Source organism: Felis catus, chromosome A3 (genome assembly GCF_018350175.1).
Source record: "Felis catus isolate Fca126 chromosome A3, F.catus_Fca126_mat1.0, whole genome shotgun sequence".
In the NCBI taxonomy this organism is placed as follows: domain Eukaryota; kingdom Metazoa; phylum Chordata; class Mammalia; order Carnivora; family Felidae; genus Felis; species Felis catus.
The window spans coordinates 110001095-110020168 of NC_058370.1; the positions used below are offsets into that span (position 1 = coordinate 110001095).

Sequence of the window (19074 nt, forward strand, 5' to 3'; positions counted from 1 at the left end):
GATAAGGAGAAGGTATCTCCACCTAAAACACATGCCTAAGATCCTAGACTCACGCTGGAAGTGAACTACATATTTGACTTTGCTTTTTCCAGTGGGCAAAGTAAACATGATTAGTTACAAGATCAAATTGTTCATATTCTAAATGAGTCCTCACAAAGAAGGGCTACCATATGAAGTAGGTCCGTATCCTCAGCAACATCCCTGCAATAGATACATTTATGGTTTAGTATGACATACATATCAGACCATTCAGTGCAGGCCAGTGACATACTATATAGTCCATCAAAGGATACTCTGTGAGGAGCCAAAATAAGTCAACGAGAGTGTACAATCCTGAGATAAACTAATTTGAAATACTTTGAGCAGCATTTCCCAAGGCACTGATATTTTAGAAGATGGTCTTGATTTTGATTTAGAAATTAAACAGTTATTTTGTGGGGCGCCTGGGTGGCGCAGTCGGTTAAGCGTCCGACTTCAGCCAGGTCACGATCTCGCGGTCCGTGAGTTCGAGCCCCGCGTCAGGCTCTGGGCTGATGGCTCAGAGCCTGGAGCCTGTTTCCGATTCTGTGTCTCCCTCTCTCTCTGCCCTTCCCCCGTTCATGCTCTGTCTCTCTCTGTCCCAAAAAAAATAAATAAACGTTGAAAAAAAAAATTTTTTTAAAACAAAAAAAAAACCAGTTATTTTGTGAGGCAAAGACTTACAAGTTTCTCTTACATAACTTTATTAACTATAAAAACTTTTAGAGCTCATACCTTCATATTTTTAGTCCTTGGTATGCCAGTCCCCAAAGTGTCAGCTCTGTAGTCACAAACTGTAGAAGCCTTGAAATAATATACGTAGGGTATATATGAACAGATCTGCAAGTCTCCTGCTCTGGCCAAAGGTTTTTAAAGAGGAAAGTATTAGGTAAATGCTGGAGGCTGTAGGTGCATTGTCAAAAATGTTGGAATTGATACTTTTGTGACTATAGTTTGGGAATTGCTAACCTTCTACCAGCACTATTCAGTAGAGTTTCCTGTGATGGTGAAAGTGTTCTATATCTGCACATTCCAAAATGGTAGCCAAGCCAGCAGCCAAGGTGGTGATTGAGCACATGTAATGTAGCTAGAGTGACTGAGGAACTGAACTTTTAATTTTATTTAATTTTAATTAAAATAACTGCATGTGGCTAGTAGCTAGAGAGGAAGCTCGGTTCTAGAGGACAGGAAAGAATGCTGATCTCTCAGGGTGTGTGAGATAGAGTAGCAGCTAAGTTCAAGATTATATTCTTCATCCATAACTGAATAAAGAAATCCTGTGTTTTTAAGAGACATGAGCTTTTACTAAAGATAATGATTATATTTAAGTTTGCTGTTTTGTTTTTGAGCTTGACAATTAACCAAGGATGCTTGAGTCCATGGTTGATCTTTTAGATATTAATACAATTGTTTTCAGACCGTGTTAGGCTAAAAACTACACTTAAAATTATTTCATAAGATTGAGACATTTACTTATAAAACTGGAAACCTGTGGGTATACTGATATAAGACTGTTTTCTTGTAGTTTCCAGAGTGTGGATTCTTTGGCATGTATGACAAAATTCTTCTCTTTCGCCATGACATGAACTCAGAAAATATTTTGCAGCTGATTACCTCAGCAGATGAAATACATGAAGGAGACCTAGTAGAAGTTGTTCTTTCAGGTAAGTAGCTTCTTTTATTTTGTTGCCTTTTTTTTCCCAACAAGCATTATTTTTTGTGCTGAATGCTGTGTTCTGTTATACTTAGTCTTTATACTATAGTTGCTTAACTTCTTTCATCTATTATAATGGCTACCAGGTGATTTTTACTTTCAGGAAGGTTATATCACAGATGACACAGTAGGAGAATAAGCCCTGAATTGTTTGAGTGTTACTAAGCTAAGGGAATTATCATTTGAACTGGCAGAAGAATATATACTCTTTGAAATAAATTGAAATAAAACAATTATACTAAAATTCAGTTCGCTTATCCCCATTTCTATGAAGAGCATGGAAGAGAATTGAGGCTCAAAAAAGAAAATCAGGAAAAAAGGAGAAGTAATGAAGATGTGGAAGAGAAAACTGCAGTGCTGATCATTCCCATGATTTAAATAATGCTCCTTCCCTATGTGTTCTCAATGGACATTTTCTTACCTCCCTCCTTCCCCCCCCACCCATTCTTGCCACCTGTTGTTCCTTAGCTCCTTCTGTTTCTGATCTCATCCAATAGCAGGTGGGCAGGATTTAGTGAGGAATGTAAAGGAACAAAGAGTGCACCTAGTAGGTCTGCAGAATTTCTTGTTTGACAGGAAAGGAGGGAGGGAGAGAGAGAAGGGTGTGAGAGGAAGGAAGAGAAGGAAAAGGAAAGCCAGCCAAGAGTTCAGAGTCCTGCCACCAATTTTTCCTCTTTTCAGACTCATCTTTGTCACCTGTTCTTGAGATCCTCTCTCCCCTCACCTTTCCTTATTAGTTCTCGATCCTTCCCATTTAATAGCTGCTGTTTTTTTTTTTTTTTTGAACGTTTATTTATTTTTGGGACAGAGAGAGACAGAGCATGAACGGGGGAGGGGCAGAGAGAGAGGGAGACACAGAATCGGAAACAGGCTCCAGGCTCCGAGCCATCAGCCCAGAGCCTGACGCGGGGCTCGAACTCACGGACCGCGAGATCGTGACCTGGCTGAAGTCGGACGCTTAACCGACTGCGCCACCCAGGCGCCCCAATAGCTGCTGTTTTTTAGAGTCTCTTTTTCTTAACTACCAGGACTATGGAGAACAGACTCTGGAAAGAGCTTATACTGAGATCCTGTTAGAACTCAGAGTGTTTACCATTGAGGTTAAGTTCCACAGTTTTATGGGTTTTTTTGTTTTTTGTTTGTTTGTTTGTTTTTACTTTAGTGTTCTATTTCCCAGTGTGTTATAAGTTAAACAGTTTTAGACCTAACAACTATTTGTGATCTTGTCACTATGAGAATATTCTTTTGGAGATTGAAATATCTACCCACAGACCTCCTTTTGGAGCTCAAATTATTTGGACCTGAGGAACTTCCTAAAATAGTTTGAAACCCACAATATTAAATGCCGAGAATAGTTTATGATGAATGAAACTTACAAAGAAAAAAAGATACAACATACTTTGACATAAATGAGTATGGTCAACATTCTTAATATTATTGTAATTGCAGATATACGTTTTATTTTGGTACTTGTCTTTTTTAAAAGCTTTGGCCACAGTAGAAGACTTCCAGATTCGTCCACATACTCTCTATGTACATTCTTACAAAGCTCCTACTTTTTGTGATTATTGTGGTGAGATGCTCTGGGGATTGGTACGTCAAGGACTGAAATGTGAAGGTATGTGTTCTGAGTTTTGGTGTCTTTTGAAAGGGGATTTTGCATTTGCATTCTCTAATCGTTAATGAAAGAATAAGATCATTGGTTGGTGACTAGGTAGTAACCAGTGTTTAGAACTGGATAGATCTAGTTTTTCTACATTAGAATTGCTAAGGGGTAGGAAGCAGGTGCACATTTCTGATTAGTCTTCTGAGTACTCTAAGGTGGAGGGTCAATAAAGTTTTTCTGCAGAGGGCCAGAGAGTAAATTTTTAAGTATTATTGGTTAATAGTCTCTGTCACAGCTACTTAAATCTGCTTTGGGCCAGGGAAGCTATAAACAAGATGTAGAGAAATGAACAACATGCTATGTTTTAATAAAATTAATTATGAACACTGAAATTTGGATTTCATACAATTTTTACATATCATGGGAGGAATTTGGTACACAGTCTACAGTTTGCTGAAGTGCTTTAAGCTAATTGTTCTCAAACTTTATCATGTATCAGAATCACTTTGAGGACTTGTTAAACACACTTTGCTAGGACCTATCCCCAGAATTTCTGATTCAGTTGGTCTGGGGTGGAGCCCAATAATTTACACTGAATTTTTTGGCTTCTGCTTAGTTTTTCATTCAGGTTCTTAATTAGGATAACTATTGCTGCCAGAGAAAGTAAATTAAATAAAAGAAGCATCTTTTTTTTTTTTTTCCAACATTTATTTATTTTTGGGACAGAGAGAGACAGAGCATGAACGGGGGAGGGGCAGAGAGAGAGGGAGTCACAGAATCAGAAACAGGCTCCAGGCTCCGAGCCATCAGCCCAGAGCCTGACGCGGGGCTCGAACTCACGGACCGCGAGATCGTGACCTGGCTGAAGTCGGACGCTTAACCGACTGCGCCACCCAGGCGCCCCAAGAAGCATCTATTTTTTATGTAACATACTTATATATTTAAGTTTCTTTAATCTATTTTTTTACCTTTTAAAATATATTTAGGCTGTGGATTAAATTATCATAAACGATGTGCCTTCAAGATTCCAAATAACTGTAGTGGAGTAAGAAAGAGACGTCTATCAAATGTATCTCTGCCAGGACCTGGCCTCTCAGTTCCAAGACTCCTACAGACTGAATATGTACCCCTTCCCACAGAGGAGGTATGTATTTTAAGGCAATAAGAGGGCATTTTACTACTTGTTCCTTATGTTTCTATGAGGTATATGACATCATCCTAGGACATAAATTATACACTAAAGACTACAAACATTCCTACACTTAAGAAAATTAAAATATATTACTGGAGACAGAGTTTACCAGTAGTAATGAGTTGCGTATTCTCTTCTTTGGGACCACATTATCACTTAGACCACTGTGTTAACCTCCTAACCAGTATCCTGGTTCCCATACTTTTACCTCATCTTTTACACTACAGTCAGATCATCTTATTTCACTAGAGCTTAATACACAACTCTGATTATATCGCTCCCCACTAGGAAACCTTTATATATTCTCTTGTTTCCAACAATCCATTCTATTTAGCATTCCCTGAACACCCGATTGTTCCCTCTCCCTTTGCTCTTATTGGTGTCCCTCCTCCATGCTTTTTTCAGACCTAGCTCAACAGCTGCCTTTCCTGAATTTTCCTCTTACCCAGAAGTTATTTTATTGGTCGAATGCCAAACCACTTTTCAGACCTGTCTAATGGTGTGTATATCATTCTACCTTAATATCATGGTGTCCTCAAGGAATTCATGATCTGTTTAGAGAAGACAATGCTCATGGTCTTTTGTGTGCCCTACCGTGCCCAGCACAATATGTTATACTCTGTATATGTTATACTCACTGAATATGTTATATTCAGTGATGTAAGAATGAGTGAATGAATGAACTCAGTGATTATCACAATATTCCAGTGAGATATTTTAGTAGATCTGTACATAATGAGATAGTTGAGACTTATAATGGTTAAGTAGTACCTTGACTCAAGTCACCGAGCAAATTCGTAAGCAACATTAGAATTAAATCCAGATTTAATTATTTTTAGATCAGGGATTTTTCCTAATGTATTGTACCCGTGAAGAGTAAAATAGTAGATCAAGAGAGAAAGAAATAACTCCCTTGTTCTTTTGATAGTACTTAAAGTGACCTCCATCCATAGATTGCAATCTTATCATTTAGTTGTTTCTGTAACCCCTTTGGTCTTCCATAAATTAATGGCAAAACCAAGCCTTTGGGCTGTTGGCTTGATATCCTGGTCACAAGATTTTGCTATACTGAGGCACCTTAGAATAAAAGCTTCTGAAGTTCTTTCACAAAAATCCCATATTTCCCTGTTGCTTAGCACTAATGTGAGATGTTTAACTTAGAAAAAAAGAGTGCTGTGGCATAAGAACTGAGAGCAAAGAGTTATTAGAAACATATACGAGAGCTTGGGAAAGGACTGGTGATTGAAAAGTGAGTGTATTTTATATATGAACTACACAGGAAACTTAGGTCGCAATGGGGTCTGTAGGATAGAGGCGTGTTGTTTTAAGAGCCCCACAACTGATGCTGGGATGCCAGCTCCCCCTAGATGAGGAGTACTAGATTAGGAAATAGGACAGAGCAGATGAATCAGGTTAAATTTAATTCATTAGTTTCTGTTTTATCCTGAAGATGAAAATTCCTTAGGGAAGTGTATGAAGTAGAGTGACATGTTTGAATTGGTTAGATCGTGCAGAGTATTGTAGAATGAGTAGAAACTGTAGAGTGGAATGTGTGAAAAAAGGCTGCTTCTATCAGTCCACGCATGCAGTCTCAAAAAGGAAAAAGGTACACTAAGAGAAGAGCTCATGGAGGAAAATCAGAGGGAAGCGTGGGAAAAGAGGACACACTAAAGGAGTATAGGCGATACCAATGAGGAGATGAGTGCAGCCTTGAATCTGAACAAAGGTTAGAGAAGAGCTGACTCCAAATGGCTGCCCGGTGAGAGCCTCCTAAGTTCCACGTGCCAGGCTTCATGATGGATGCTTTACTCGTCTTTTCTCATGTAATCCTCACCACAGTCCTGGAAGGCATAGCAGCTCTCATCCTGATTTCTGAGATAAGATGTGAGGAGGAAAAGTTTCTGAGTAGTCGAGATACTAAACTTCACTGACCACTGAGATAAGTTGGAAAAAAGGCCAGGTGGGAATAGAAACTTCTGAATCTGACTCTGGGGTTGTCATTGTTTACATGTAAGAAGGCAGTTTCTGTTGCAGTGCCTGAAGTCATTGTAAGGGAAGTGAGTAAAGAGACAGAGGAGCAGAAGCTAGTCTTTGGGACTAGAAGATGGTCACTGAATTTGGTTACAACAGGACCACTAAGACTGGAGAGACCAGACTTGAATGATGGCTCTTTGGAGATGAGAAGGAGGAATATTCCTTGCAGTACATTTGGGCAGAGGCCTGAGGGGCCAGGACAGGACAGAATCAAGGTAGAAACTGTTGGAACTAAGCGTATGCATAAAAGTGGAGGCATTTTTTTACTGAATAATACTCCAAAGTCAAATATGTATAATTAGGGAATTTCCCCCCTTTGAATGCTTTTATTGCTTTTATTATTACATCTGATTGAGAGTTGGCAACATGTTATAAAGTTTTTGTAGGCAAATGTTCACTTTAGACATTAGTTGAAACCCATGCCATGGAAATAATCGGATTACTTTTAGAGAATTTCTGGCTTCTCATTAATAAAGAAGTAAGAATTTTAGTAGTTTGTAAAGAGGGGCCATTAAATCAAGGTAAGAGAAGAACTTTCACTCTAGTTACTCTAGTCTTAGTGGTCCCATTTTCACCAAATGTTCCACAGGTAATTTTACCAGTATCCTCCTTCCTCCAAATTCTGGTTCAGTCTTCCATACCTTTCCTGCCTTCCTCACTCAAAAGAGTGGTAAACCATGGTCCCTGATGAGATTGTAGCCTATGCTCAGGTGTGTTTGAGATGGGAAAAAGATGGGACTGGACTTTCATGGAGAAGACCTGGGGCTAGGGGCGCCTGCCTAGGTGGCAGGGGGTGCGGGCAGTTAAGCGTCCAACTCTTGATTTTGGTTTACATCATGATCTTACGGTCGGTCATAAGATCAAGTCTCGTGTCAGGCTCCGTGCAGTGCATGGAGCCTACTTGAAATTCATTCTTTCTCTCTCTCTGTCTCCCTATCACGTACATGTTCTCTCTCTCAAAAAAAAAAAAAAACCAAAAAACCCACAGACAGAAGACCTAGGGCTAAGTCTTGATTATAATGCTTGCATTTAAGTAATACTAATCCCTTTGAGCCTGTTTTTTCATATTTAAGTAACTTTGTACTAAACATGAAAAATTAGGTGGCTGCTGTAGCCCAGTCTCCTGAGTAGCTCCTTGCACACATGCTTTGTACCATGTCCCTAATACCCAGTCCCAGGAGGGCCTGACCAAAGGCAGTCAGTCACTCGCTGGCCACTGGCATATGAAGGGATTTGTTATGACAGTTCTTCCTTACAGGGGTGTCCTACATATTTGATGATGGCTGGCAAAATCGATCTTCTTCCATCTTGTGTGCTTTAAACTTGAGACAAACCGAAAGTGGTAGAAGCAGGAGCAAGAGGAGCAGAGTGTTGAATCACCACTAGAGTAGGGAGCCAGGGGTGAACAAAAGCCTACAACATCTGTTTCTCGTTCCCGCTGGCTTCCATTACTAGCTTTGCAGGATCGCTGCGGTGCTCAGTACCCAGCGTCACGGTGGAAGAAAAGAGCCAGGCTAGAGCGGGAGATCCTGAGAGCTGAAGCAGGTTTGGTTTGGGTTTTAACATTGTTTTTGTAACTTTTCTTAAACTGCTTCCTAATATGCTTTGGGACATTTGTGGCTACATAGTAGTGAAAAACTATCCATTTTTGTGTTCTTTTTATAATGTTCTTCTCCATTTGTATGTCCTTTTCTGTTTCTTCTTAACCTTCTTCCTGCTTTCTTCCAAACAGTCTTTTTTTTTTTTCTTCTTCCCTTCATTTATTTCATACAGTTCTCTGTCTCTAGGTTTCTTCTGGCTTCTTTTGCTTTTATGGGTTGACTCAACTTCTCTGAGTTAGATATTACAAGTTATGGAAGGCGCATGAAAGGTCTCAGGACTTCAGTTCTGGCAGTGAAGATACAAGCAGCTACAACAAAATCTATAATATGTCTAGATGATAGGTGTTTTGTGCTTGAGAATGTGGACTATACTGTATTCATTTTTGTTTCTGCAATACACAGCAGAGGGTCTGGGCTGTAGTATGATAATCAGTGAATGCTGAATGAATGGGATGAGCCATATTGAACTGGCCTATAATTTAACTTGATTATTTTCTTTGTACATATAGAAAGTATCATAGTTAGAAAAATCTAGTTATCTCTCAGGTTACACAAAAATTTTTAATCAACATCTTTAATTTTCCTCTTTGCTCCTCTGGGGGAGTAAAGCCCAAATAACTAGAAAATACTTAAAATATCAAGGGGCTTCCTAAAGCATCAGTACTGAGGGGTAAAGTTTTAGCTAATTTTGTATCTGCCATTTTTTATGTCATCATCATTAGACTTAAGTTTTGTTTTGTTTTTTTAATTTTTTTTTTAACGTTTATTTTTGAGACAGAGAGAGACAGAGCATGAGCAGGGGAGGGGCAGAGAGAGAGGGAGACACAGAATCCAAAACAGGCTCCAGGCTCTGAGCTGTCAGCACAGAGCCCAACGCGGGGCTCGAACTCACGGACCGTGAGATCATGACCTGAGCCGAAGTCGGACACTTAACTGACCAAGCCACCCAGGCGCCCCTAGACTTAAGTTTTTAACAAACATATTTTAGTATTTGTAAAAATACATTTGAAAAACCAAGACTTATTTCAAAATATTTTTAGACATGTTCAGTAATTCAACATGAACAATAAACTTTCTGAATTTATTATTATTCAGAAAGGTTCATGATTATGATTCATTTCTTGGTTAGGTTTTTCAAGGGATTTAAACATGTCATAAATTCATTTTAAGGCTTTTGTTTTTTATTTGTAAAACGCTACATATGTCTGGCAAATAGTTCATCAATGAATATACATATGTGAGGATGAAAAAAAATTTTTTTTGGTATAAATAATAGCAAAAAAATCTGCACTGTTCACATTCAAGTGATGGTAAGTTAAGCTTCCAGAGGAAACTGCTGAGATGCACATTTTTAGATTTTTGGCTTTAGTGTTCAAAATAAATGACTTTGATCTCAAGTCCTGCTCTTAATACTTTGTTTTTAATATACTTAATACTTATGGAAATTACTTATGTTTTAGTCACATGTTCACCAAGAACCAAGTAAGAGAATTCCTTCTTGGAGTGGTCGCCCAATCTGGATGGAAAAGATGGTAATGTGCAGAGTAAAAGTTCCACACACATTTGCTGTTCACTCTTACACCCGCCCCACAATATGTCAGTACTGCAAGCGGTTACTGAAAGGCCTCTTTCGCCAAGGAATGCAGTGTAAAGGTAGGATTGGATGTTCTTCTTAAATAAAATTCATAGGTTTTTGTTAGGAAATTTGTTTCAAAATATTTATATTTCAGAAGCATAGGCAAAGAAATTGGTTTCATAGTTGTTAATTTAAAAAAAGAAAAAAATGCATACATACACAGACATTCATATTTATCAACAACTATTGCTCTCTGCAGTATATGTACTATGTACCAGGAACTACAATACAGAAAAGCTAGAATTTGGATCTGTAAGGTATGGCTGCTCTACACCTATCAGTATGGGGCAGTTAGTAAGCAGGTGAGAAGATATTTGAGCTTAAGTCTTTCTGATTCCAGAGCCAAATGCTACCCAAAATATAAAATAATGCTTTCCTCTTTCCCTTAAACATTCACACACACACACACACACACACACACACACACACACACACACACAAATATATTACAAGAGTTTTCTTGTTTTTATTTATAATTATGTAGCTAGGAAAGCTGTACCAAAACTGTTATTCCAGAGACTAATCATACTGAAATAGGAAGAATATAAGTAGAAGCCACTGGAAATGTGATAGGGATTATCCATATTCGGGTACTAACCCAGAATACTATCATGATATTCTAAAAACATCTCTCATTGAACCAGGCTTTTAATAGAATAATGGAATATTTTTTCCTACAGTTGTGTTATTTTTTATGTTTTTAAAGATGATTTTAACATTTGTTTCATATCTCCTTCACAACACTCCTGAACAATATAGTGAAAACCAAAACAGTTTAAAATGTGTTATTAATTATTGAGCCAGGATGGGGTGTAAGTAGCCTGTCTATAATTTTATGTACTTATTTTTATGTGATTATTTTAACGGTTCTTGGTAACATACTTTTTATATAATAGAAGTGATGTGGAATTGAATTATCTAGTTTTATATAAATAAAACATTAGAATTGAGGTCTTTGCAACAATAAATCCTATTTACAATACAGAATAAAATAATTGTACATAAATTTAACTTAAGTATATGAGAAAACTTTTCTTGGCAATATATGGCAACATGGGAGAACATCAGATAGAGGACAGGTTGTGCGTTTTTTGCCAGGTAGTTAATAACTATCAGGCAGGCATAATTAAATGTTGAAATTTTATTTCAACAGCTTACTTTTAAATATGAGTTAATATATAAATTAATACTTTAAAATATCAACACTAAAGTATATTGGCAAGCAGCCACTAAGGAATGTTTTGGGAAAGAACATTAATAACAGATGTACAAATTCTAGCCAACAGATAATCTTAGAAAAGGTTGTAAGTAGTGCTGCTCTGCTGAACAGAACAGAAACATTCTAAAACCATATGCAGAGCAGTACGATAGTTTGTAGAGGATCTAACATAAATATGTAGATTGATGAATTTTGAAATAAAACCAGTTAACTCTGCCACTGGGTTATTGATTTAATTTCTTAGCTCTAAAAAAAATAATGTTTCATGCTTGTATTGGTTCAGAAAGTAGCATGTATTGGTTCAGAAATATATATATTTCTGTATAACTAAGCTATTTTAATGATCAGTCAGAAACAATCACTTATTTCAGTGACTTCTTTTTTGTTTTTTTAGTTTTTTTAATATTTATTTAATTATGAGAGAGACGGAGTGTGAGCAGTGGAGGGGCAGAGAGAGAGGGAGACACAGAATCCGAAGCAGGTTCCTGGCTCTGAGCTGTCCACACAGAGCCCGATGTGGAGCTTGAACTCATGAACCTGAGCCAAAGTCAAACTCTTAACTGACTGACCACCCAGGCACCCCAGTGATTTCTATATTTTTAAGATATGAATTAGGATATTAAAAAGTAAAACAGTCATTTTCATCCACTTGTGAAGCTAAGAAAGAAAACAGTAATTTAGTTAAAACAGTTACGCTGGATCATTTGAGAAGATACACAGTTCCAAGAGCAGCTACTCATTCAATCACCTGTTTTTTTGTTTAAAAAAATTTTTTTTAAGTTTATTTATTTATTTTGAGAGAGAGAGAGAGCGGGGAAGAGAGAGAGAATCCCAAGCAGGCTCCATACTGCCAGTGCAAAGCCCAATGTAGGGGCTTAAACTCACAAACTATGAGATCATGACCTGAGCTGAAGTTGGACACTTAACTGACTGAGCCACCCACGTGCCCCATCACCTGCTTATTTTCTGCTTTGTAATATTAAAACTTCAAGACAGCTTGAAAGCATATATAAAATATAAGAAAATATGAACAAGTTAATAAGAACATGAGTAAGAGTACAGAGAAATAAAAATGCCTGCCATTAGAACCTACCTACTTGCTGCCGACAGGCCACAAATTTGGCTCTACATTTTCAAAGCGAAAATGGAAATCTTGTTATTGTTACAGTTTGCATACCTCATGAGATAAAAAGCAAATCAGTTACTTAAGATAAATGGAAGATGTTAATATTAATATCATATATGAATTTCTAGGGCCTTTCATTTAAAAAGACAGTGTTATTTAATACAAGTTGGGTCACCCACCAAATTATTAATCATGGGACTTTTTCTTTTTTTTTTTTTTTAATTTTTTTTTTTAAACATTTATTTATTTTTGAGACAGAGAGACAAAGCATGAATGGGGGAGGGGCAGAGAGAGAGGGAGACACAGAATCGGAAGCAGCCTCCAGGCTCCGGGCCGTCAGCCCAGAGCCCGACGCGGGGCTCGAACTCACGGACCGCGAGATCGTGACCTGAGCTGAAGTCGGACGCTTAACCGACTGAGCCACCCAGGCGCCCCTGGGACTTTTTCTTATAATAACCTTTACCTTATGCCATTGGTGTGATACCCAGAACTTTCTTGAATCACAAGGGCTAAAAAATCATTCTAAGTCAGGACTTGAAATTATTTTCTTCTGGATATTGCTGGAAGATGGAATTCCAAGGTGGAAGGGCATAGTAGACAGTAGTAATAGCAGAGGGTCTCAGTTTTGGTATCACCTAAAAAACACTTTTAAAACACATTTCTCAGCCCCACTCCCAGAGCTGCTGATGTAATAGGTTTGGAATGGCACCCAGGAATTTGCATTTCTAACAAGTTCTTTGTAATGCTGATTCTGCTGGTCTGGGAACCAGAGTTTGAGAACCACTGAGTTACTTGTAGTATCGAATAGCTTGTACCTGACATTCATCTGCAGTGCTATCAACTCTGATGTTCTTGCAGGCTGAAGAGAACTATATATAAAGGTGGGAGACGTTGTGCATGAGAAGCTCATGCCTTTCCTTACAAGGTTGTATAGGAAAGCCCTTACTAATTCCTAACAAAAGCTTGTAGAATCTCAGTCTCTCTTCTGCATATGCACCAGGTCCCAATAATTAGGAACTGAAAGTAAGTGCTTGACATATATTGGAAAGTAGTCAGCCTGAGAAACTGTCAAGGGGAACATGGAAAGATGAGTATGAGTTAATGGAGCTGCCAGCAACATTTTGGCAATGGTTATATGAATAGTATTAGCTTCATTTTACAGATAAAGAAACTGAGCCCTAGAAGAATTGGGGAAGATGGCAGCAAAGTAGGAGGAACCTAGGTTCGCTCATCCCACAGATACAACTAGATAATTATCAAAGCATCCTAAATGTCCCAGAAATCTACCTGAAGACTGGCAGAACAAACTCTACAACTAAAGGTAGAAAAGAAGCCACAATGAAGAAGGATGGAAGTGTGGGATGTGGTTTAGGGAAGAAATGGATCTTGGCTGCTGTGGAGGAGAGGGAGCCATGGTCATGAGAAGGATGAGAGAGAATGCACAAGGGAATGCCCAAGGAGATTGTTTCCTCATCCATTGGCTTGGAAAGCAAGAGGGGCTGAATTACTTGAGTTCTTGCAGTCAGCAGAGATTAAAGCCTGAAGTTTTAAGCATCAGCAGACTGGACTCTGGGAGTCTAGAGGTACTGGGGCTGCCTTCAGAGAGAGACAAGACAGGCAAACAACCTGGGGGCAGACTGTGGAAGCAACAATCTGAAGAATGCCTGGGGCACACAGTGAGGAGATTATTTGCTCTTCTTGGAGCATGCCCCTGAGAAGCAGAGTTCACAAAGAGCCCTTTCTGGGAACAAAGGAGCTGGTGCCATTTTTTTCTCCTGCCAATTAGTGGTCATAGATCAGTGGAATAGAATGGAAAACCCTGAAATGAACCCACAACTGTATGGTCAGTTAATCTTGGACAAAGTAGGAAAGAATATCCAGTGGGAAAAAGACAATCTTTTTAACAAATGGTGTTGGGAAAACTGGACAGCAACATGCAAAAGAATGAAACTGGACCACTCTCTTTTACCATACACAAAAATAAACTGAAAGTGGATTAAAGACCTAAGTGTGAGAACTGAAATCATAAAAGTCCTTGAAGAAAGCACAGCAATAATTTCTCTGATATGAGCCATAGCAACTTTTTTCTAGATAGGTCTCCTGACCGAAGGGAAACAGAAGCAAAAATAAACTGTTGGGACCACGTCAAAATAAAAAGCTGCTGCACAGCAAAGGAAACAATCATCAAAACTAAAAGGCAGCAACCTATGGAATGGGAGAAGATATTTAAAAATGACCTATCCCATAAAGGGTCAGTACCCAAAATACATAAAAAACTTATACAACTTAACAGCCAAAAAATGAGTAAGCCAATTAGAAATGGGCAGAAGACATGAATAGACATTTTTCCAAAGAAGACATACAGATGGCCAATAGGCATATGAAAAGATGCTCAACATCGCTTATCATCGGGGAAACACAAATCAAAACTACAGTGATATATCACCTCACACCTGTCAGAATGGCTAAAATCAACAACACAAGAAACAAGTTTTCGTGAGGATGTGGTGGAAGGGGTACCCTTTTGCACTTTTGGTGGGAATACAAACTAGTACAGCCTCTCTGGAGAACAGTATGGAGAAAGTTAAAAATAGGGGCACCTGGGTGGCTCAGTCGGTTAAGCGTCCAACTTTTGATTTCACCTCAGGTCATGATCCTACAAACTGTGAGATTGAGTCCCATGTTGGGCTCTATGCTGACGGTGTTGGAGTTTGCTTGGGATTCTCTCTCTTCCTCTCTCTGCCCCTTTCCCACTCGTGCTTTCTCTCTCAAAAATAAATAGACTAAAAAAAACAAAGTTAAAAATAGAACTACCCTATGATCCAGCAATCCCACCAGAAGTGTTTACCCACAGAATACAAAAGCACTAATTCATAGAGGTAACATGCACTCTTATGTTTATAATAGCATTGTCTACAATAGCTAAATTATGGAAACAGCCATTATCAACAGATTGATGAATGGATAAAGAAGATGCGGCATATATATACAGTGGAATATCAATCAGCCATAAGAAAGAATGAAATCTTGCCACTTGGTAGATGGGGCTAGAGAGAATTATGCTAAGCAAAATAAGTCAGAGAAAGACAAATACCATATGATTTCACTCATATGTGGAATTTAAAAAACAAAACAAACGAGCAAAGGGGAAAAATAGAAACAAACCAAGAAACAGACTTAGCTATAGAGTTAAACATCTTAACTGATGGTTACCAGAGGGAAGGTTGGTAGGGGAAGTATTGGAAAGGTTATAGGGATTAAGGAGTGCATTGTGATGAGCACTGGGTGATGTATGGAAGTGTTGAATCACTATATTACATACCTGAAACTAATATTACATCATGTTAACTAGCTGGAATTTACATTAAAACTTAAAAAAAAGAAATTAAAAAAAAAGAAATGGAACCCTGAGGAGTTGAATACCTATTAAGAGGTGGCATCAGAATTTGAAACCAGACCTTTATTCCAAGACCTGAGTTCTTAGTAAAGGAAAACTTTAAAAAGTCTCTAAGCATATCTGATACTGCCTGACTTTTTACATACATTAATAAACCAAATATTTTATTTCAGATTGTAAATTCAACTGCCATAAACGCTGTGCATCAAAAGTACCAAGAGACTGTCTTGGAGAAGTCACTTTCAATGGAGGTAAAATTCTTTTTCTTAATTTGCCTAAACGATCAGAAAAGGTCACAGTTCTTTTGTGTATATCTTTGTATAAGGTTATATTTGCATATTTTATTTTGTTTACTTTGTTTCTTAAACTTTGGCTTTTTAAATTTAATAATCAAGGAAAATACAGATAATCAGTAAAGGTACACTTTATTTTATTTTATTATTTTATTTTATTTTATTTTATTTTATTTTATTTTATTTTATTTTATTTTATTTTATCTTATCTTATCTTATTTTATTTATGCCTTCTCATTTTTCCTATAGCCACCTACCATTTGTAGTCTAATGTTGCCAGTGGTGTTGCATATTTTCTTCCATCCTTAGACATAAAATACTTCTTTTTACACCCTGCTGTTGTCCCTAGAGGTGTTCATAGTTCTAATACTGACTGCTTCTGTGTGCCAGGCACAGTTCTGTACTCTTTACATACATTGATATTTAAACCTAAGAACAGCCCTTTGAGTAAAGGGCTCATGAGATCATGACTTGAGCCAAAACCAAGAGTTGGTCGCTCAACTGACTGGGCCACGCAGGCGCCCCTGTGGCATGTTTTTTATGGTTGCTATTTAACACCATTGACAGATCGTGATTGGTTTTCTCATTTGGGTTACTCTGAATTAATGCAGCTTTGCTATAGACTAAAGTTTCCTCCAGATTTATGGTTCATGTATTTTTGTACTTTACTACTGTTTGACAGATGAATATGAAATACTATTTATATTGGTTTTAATGTATACTAAGTAGTTTGAACATCTTTCAAATGGTTACTGGTTCTTAAGGGTTTTTTTTTCCCCCTATAAATTATCTGTTCACATGTTTTGTCCATTTTTCTGTTTATTTGTTACTGATTTGCAGGGAGTTATTGATAATTCTACCTAATAGTTCTTTGTCAGTTATACTTGATGTAAATACCTTCTCTGAGTTCTGGATTATCATTTTTTTAAGCAGTGTTATTGAGAAACTTTGCATACTTGGCACATTTAGTTTATTCAAAAGTTAGGCATCTATCAGCGCAGTCCAGTGTTAGGACATTTTTCATTACCCTGAAAAGAAACTCCATACACATTAGGAGTCACTCGTCGTTCTTCCCCACTAGCCCATGGCAACCACTAATCAACTTTCTACCGCTGTGGGTTTGTCTATTCTAAGCTTTTCATACAGATGAAATCATAACATGTAGTCTTTTGTGACTGGTTTCTTGGACCTAGCTTAATGTTTTCAGGGTTCCTCCATGTTGTAACATGTATCAGTACTCGTTCTGCTTTGTTGATGAATAGCATTCCTCTGCATGAAGATACCACATTTTATGTATTTGTTCACCAGCCAGTTGATGGACATTTGAGCTGTATCCACTTTGGGGCTATTATGAATAATGCTGCTATGAACAATTTGAGTACAATTTCTGTGGACATATGTTTTCATTTCACTTGGGTAGATACCTAGTTGTGGAATTGTTGAGTCATATGGTAACTCCGTGTTTTAAAATTTTGAGGACTGCCAAACTGTTTTCCAAAGCAGCTGCACTATTTTACACTCACTTTACCAGCAGTGTATGAGGATTCTAGTTTTTCTGAAAGCTCACCACCACTTGTTATTATCTGTCATTTGGATTGTTGCCATCCTACTGAGTATGAAGTAATACTTCCTTGTGGTTTTGATTTGCATTCGTGGATGGCTAATTGATATGCACATCTTTTCACATACCTGTTGGTCATTTTACATCTGCTTTGGGAAATATCTATTACTCTGGTCCTTTGCCCATTCAACTGGCTATTTATTTTTTTATTATCGAGTCTTAAGAGTTCTTTAAACATTTGAGATACAAGTCCCTTATTTGATATATGATATGTAAATACTTTTTTCCCTTCTGTTGGGCAGACTTTTTGCTTTTTTGAGGTATCATTTGAAGCACAAAAGTTTTTAATTATAATCAAGTCCACTTTATTTTTTCTTCTGTCACTTATATTTTTGGTATTCTATCTGGAAGGCTTTGCATAACCCAAGGTCACAAAGATTTACTCCTATGTTTTCTTCTAAGAGTTTTATAGATTTAACTCCTACATTTAGATCTGTGATCCACTTTAAGTTAATTTTTGTATTTGGTTTACAAAAGAGGTCCAGTTTCACCTTTTTGCATGTAGATAATCCAGTTCTCCCAGCACCATTTTTGGAACAGACTATTTATCTTTCCCCAACAAATTGCCCTGGACCAGTTAACCCAACATACAATAGTGGTGGCTAATTTTTTGCCTTGCTTCTAGTATATTTTGTCATACAGAAATTTAAGTTCTAATTATTAAAAAAATTTTTTTAAATGTTTTTATTTTTGAGAGAGAGAGAGAGAGAGCAAGCGGAGTAGGAGCAGAGAGAGAGAGGGAGACACAGAATCTGAAGCAAGCTCCAGGCTCTGAGCTGTCAGCACAGAGCCTGATGCGGGGCTCGAACTCACGAATTGTGAGATCATGACCTGAGCCGAAGTCAGACACTCAACTGACTGAACCGCCCAGGCGCCCCTAAGTTCTGTTTAAGCAAATTAATTAATTTTCTGCCTTAGGGTATGTGCATTTTATATCTTCCTTAATTAAATACCTCTTTATCCATAAAGATATTTTCCTATTTTCATTAAGAGTTTTAAAACCTTTTTTTTCACATTTCATATACTTTTTCTATTTACATGTATTGCTCTCCCATTAATATGAAACTCTGAATTCATTTAAAACTTTGCCAGAACCTTCCAGTCTGGGAACAGATACAGATATACCAATGGATATTGACAGTAGTGACATGAACAGTGATGGTAGCCGGGGCTTGGATGACATTGAAGAACCATCTCCTCCAGAAGATAAAATGTTCTTCTTGGATCCGTCTGATCTTGATGTGGAAAGAGATGAGGAAGCTGTGAAAACCATCAGGTAATGCACGTGTGTGTATTGCAAGCTACTTCCAAATGCAGGATTAGTCCAGGTGCTTCATTAAGAAAGAAAAAGCCACATTTCTTTCAATGGAACCTAGAATGTAATTTACAATCCAGTTAAAGTATTGCTAATTCCTTTACATGCACCACAGTATTTCTGAAATAAATTATACACTCTTCTGAAATAAATTATACACTCTTGCCATCTACTCAAGATGGGAAAGTATGAGAATCCTTGTTAAAGAGAAAAATGCTTTATTTAAATGTAGTCTAGATATTATATCTGGCTGTGGAACAGCCACCACAAGGTGCCAGAATTAAACTATCAATTAAAGCAAC

The 19074-nt window shown here is 37.6% G+C and overlaps 1 protein-coding gene across 2 annotated transcripts in view; it reads left to right on the plus strand.

Annotated features, from left to right (window-relative positions):
- The window catches only part of PRKD3 (protein kinase D3), an 86176-nt gene that overhangs the window by 39995 nt on the left and 27107 nt on the right, over positions 1 to 19074 (plus strand). For both annotated transcript variants that reach the window (XM_023251955.2, XM_003984319.6), the window contains exons 3-8: positions 1544 to 1682; positions 3219 to 3350; positions 4325 to 4482; positions 9626 to 9818; positions 15717 to 15794; positions 18550 to 18733. In XM_023251955.2, the coding sequence (XP_023107723.1) occupies positions 1544 to 1682; positions 3219 to 3350; positions 4325 to 4482; positions 9626 to 9818; positions 15717 to 15794; positions 18550 to 18733 (884 nt within the window). The remainder of the gene's footprint in view (positions 1 to 1543; positions 1683 to 3218; positions 3351 to 4324; positions 4483 to 9625; positions 9819 to 15716; positions 15795 to 18549; positions 18734 to 19074) is intronic.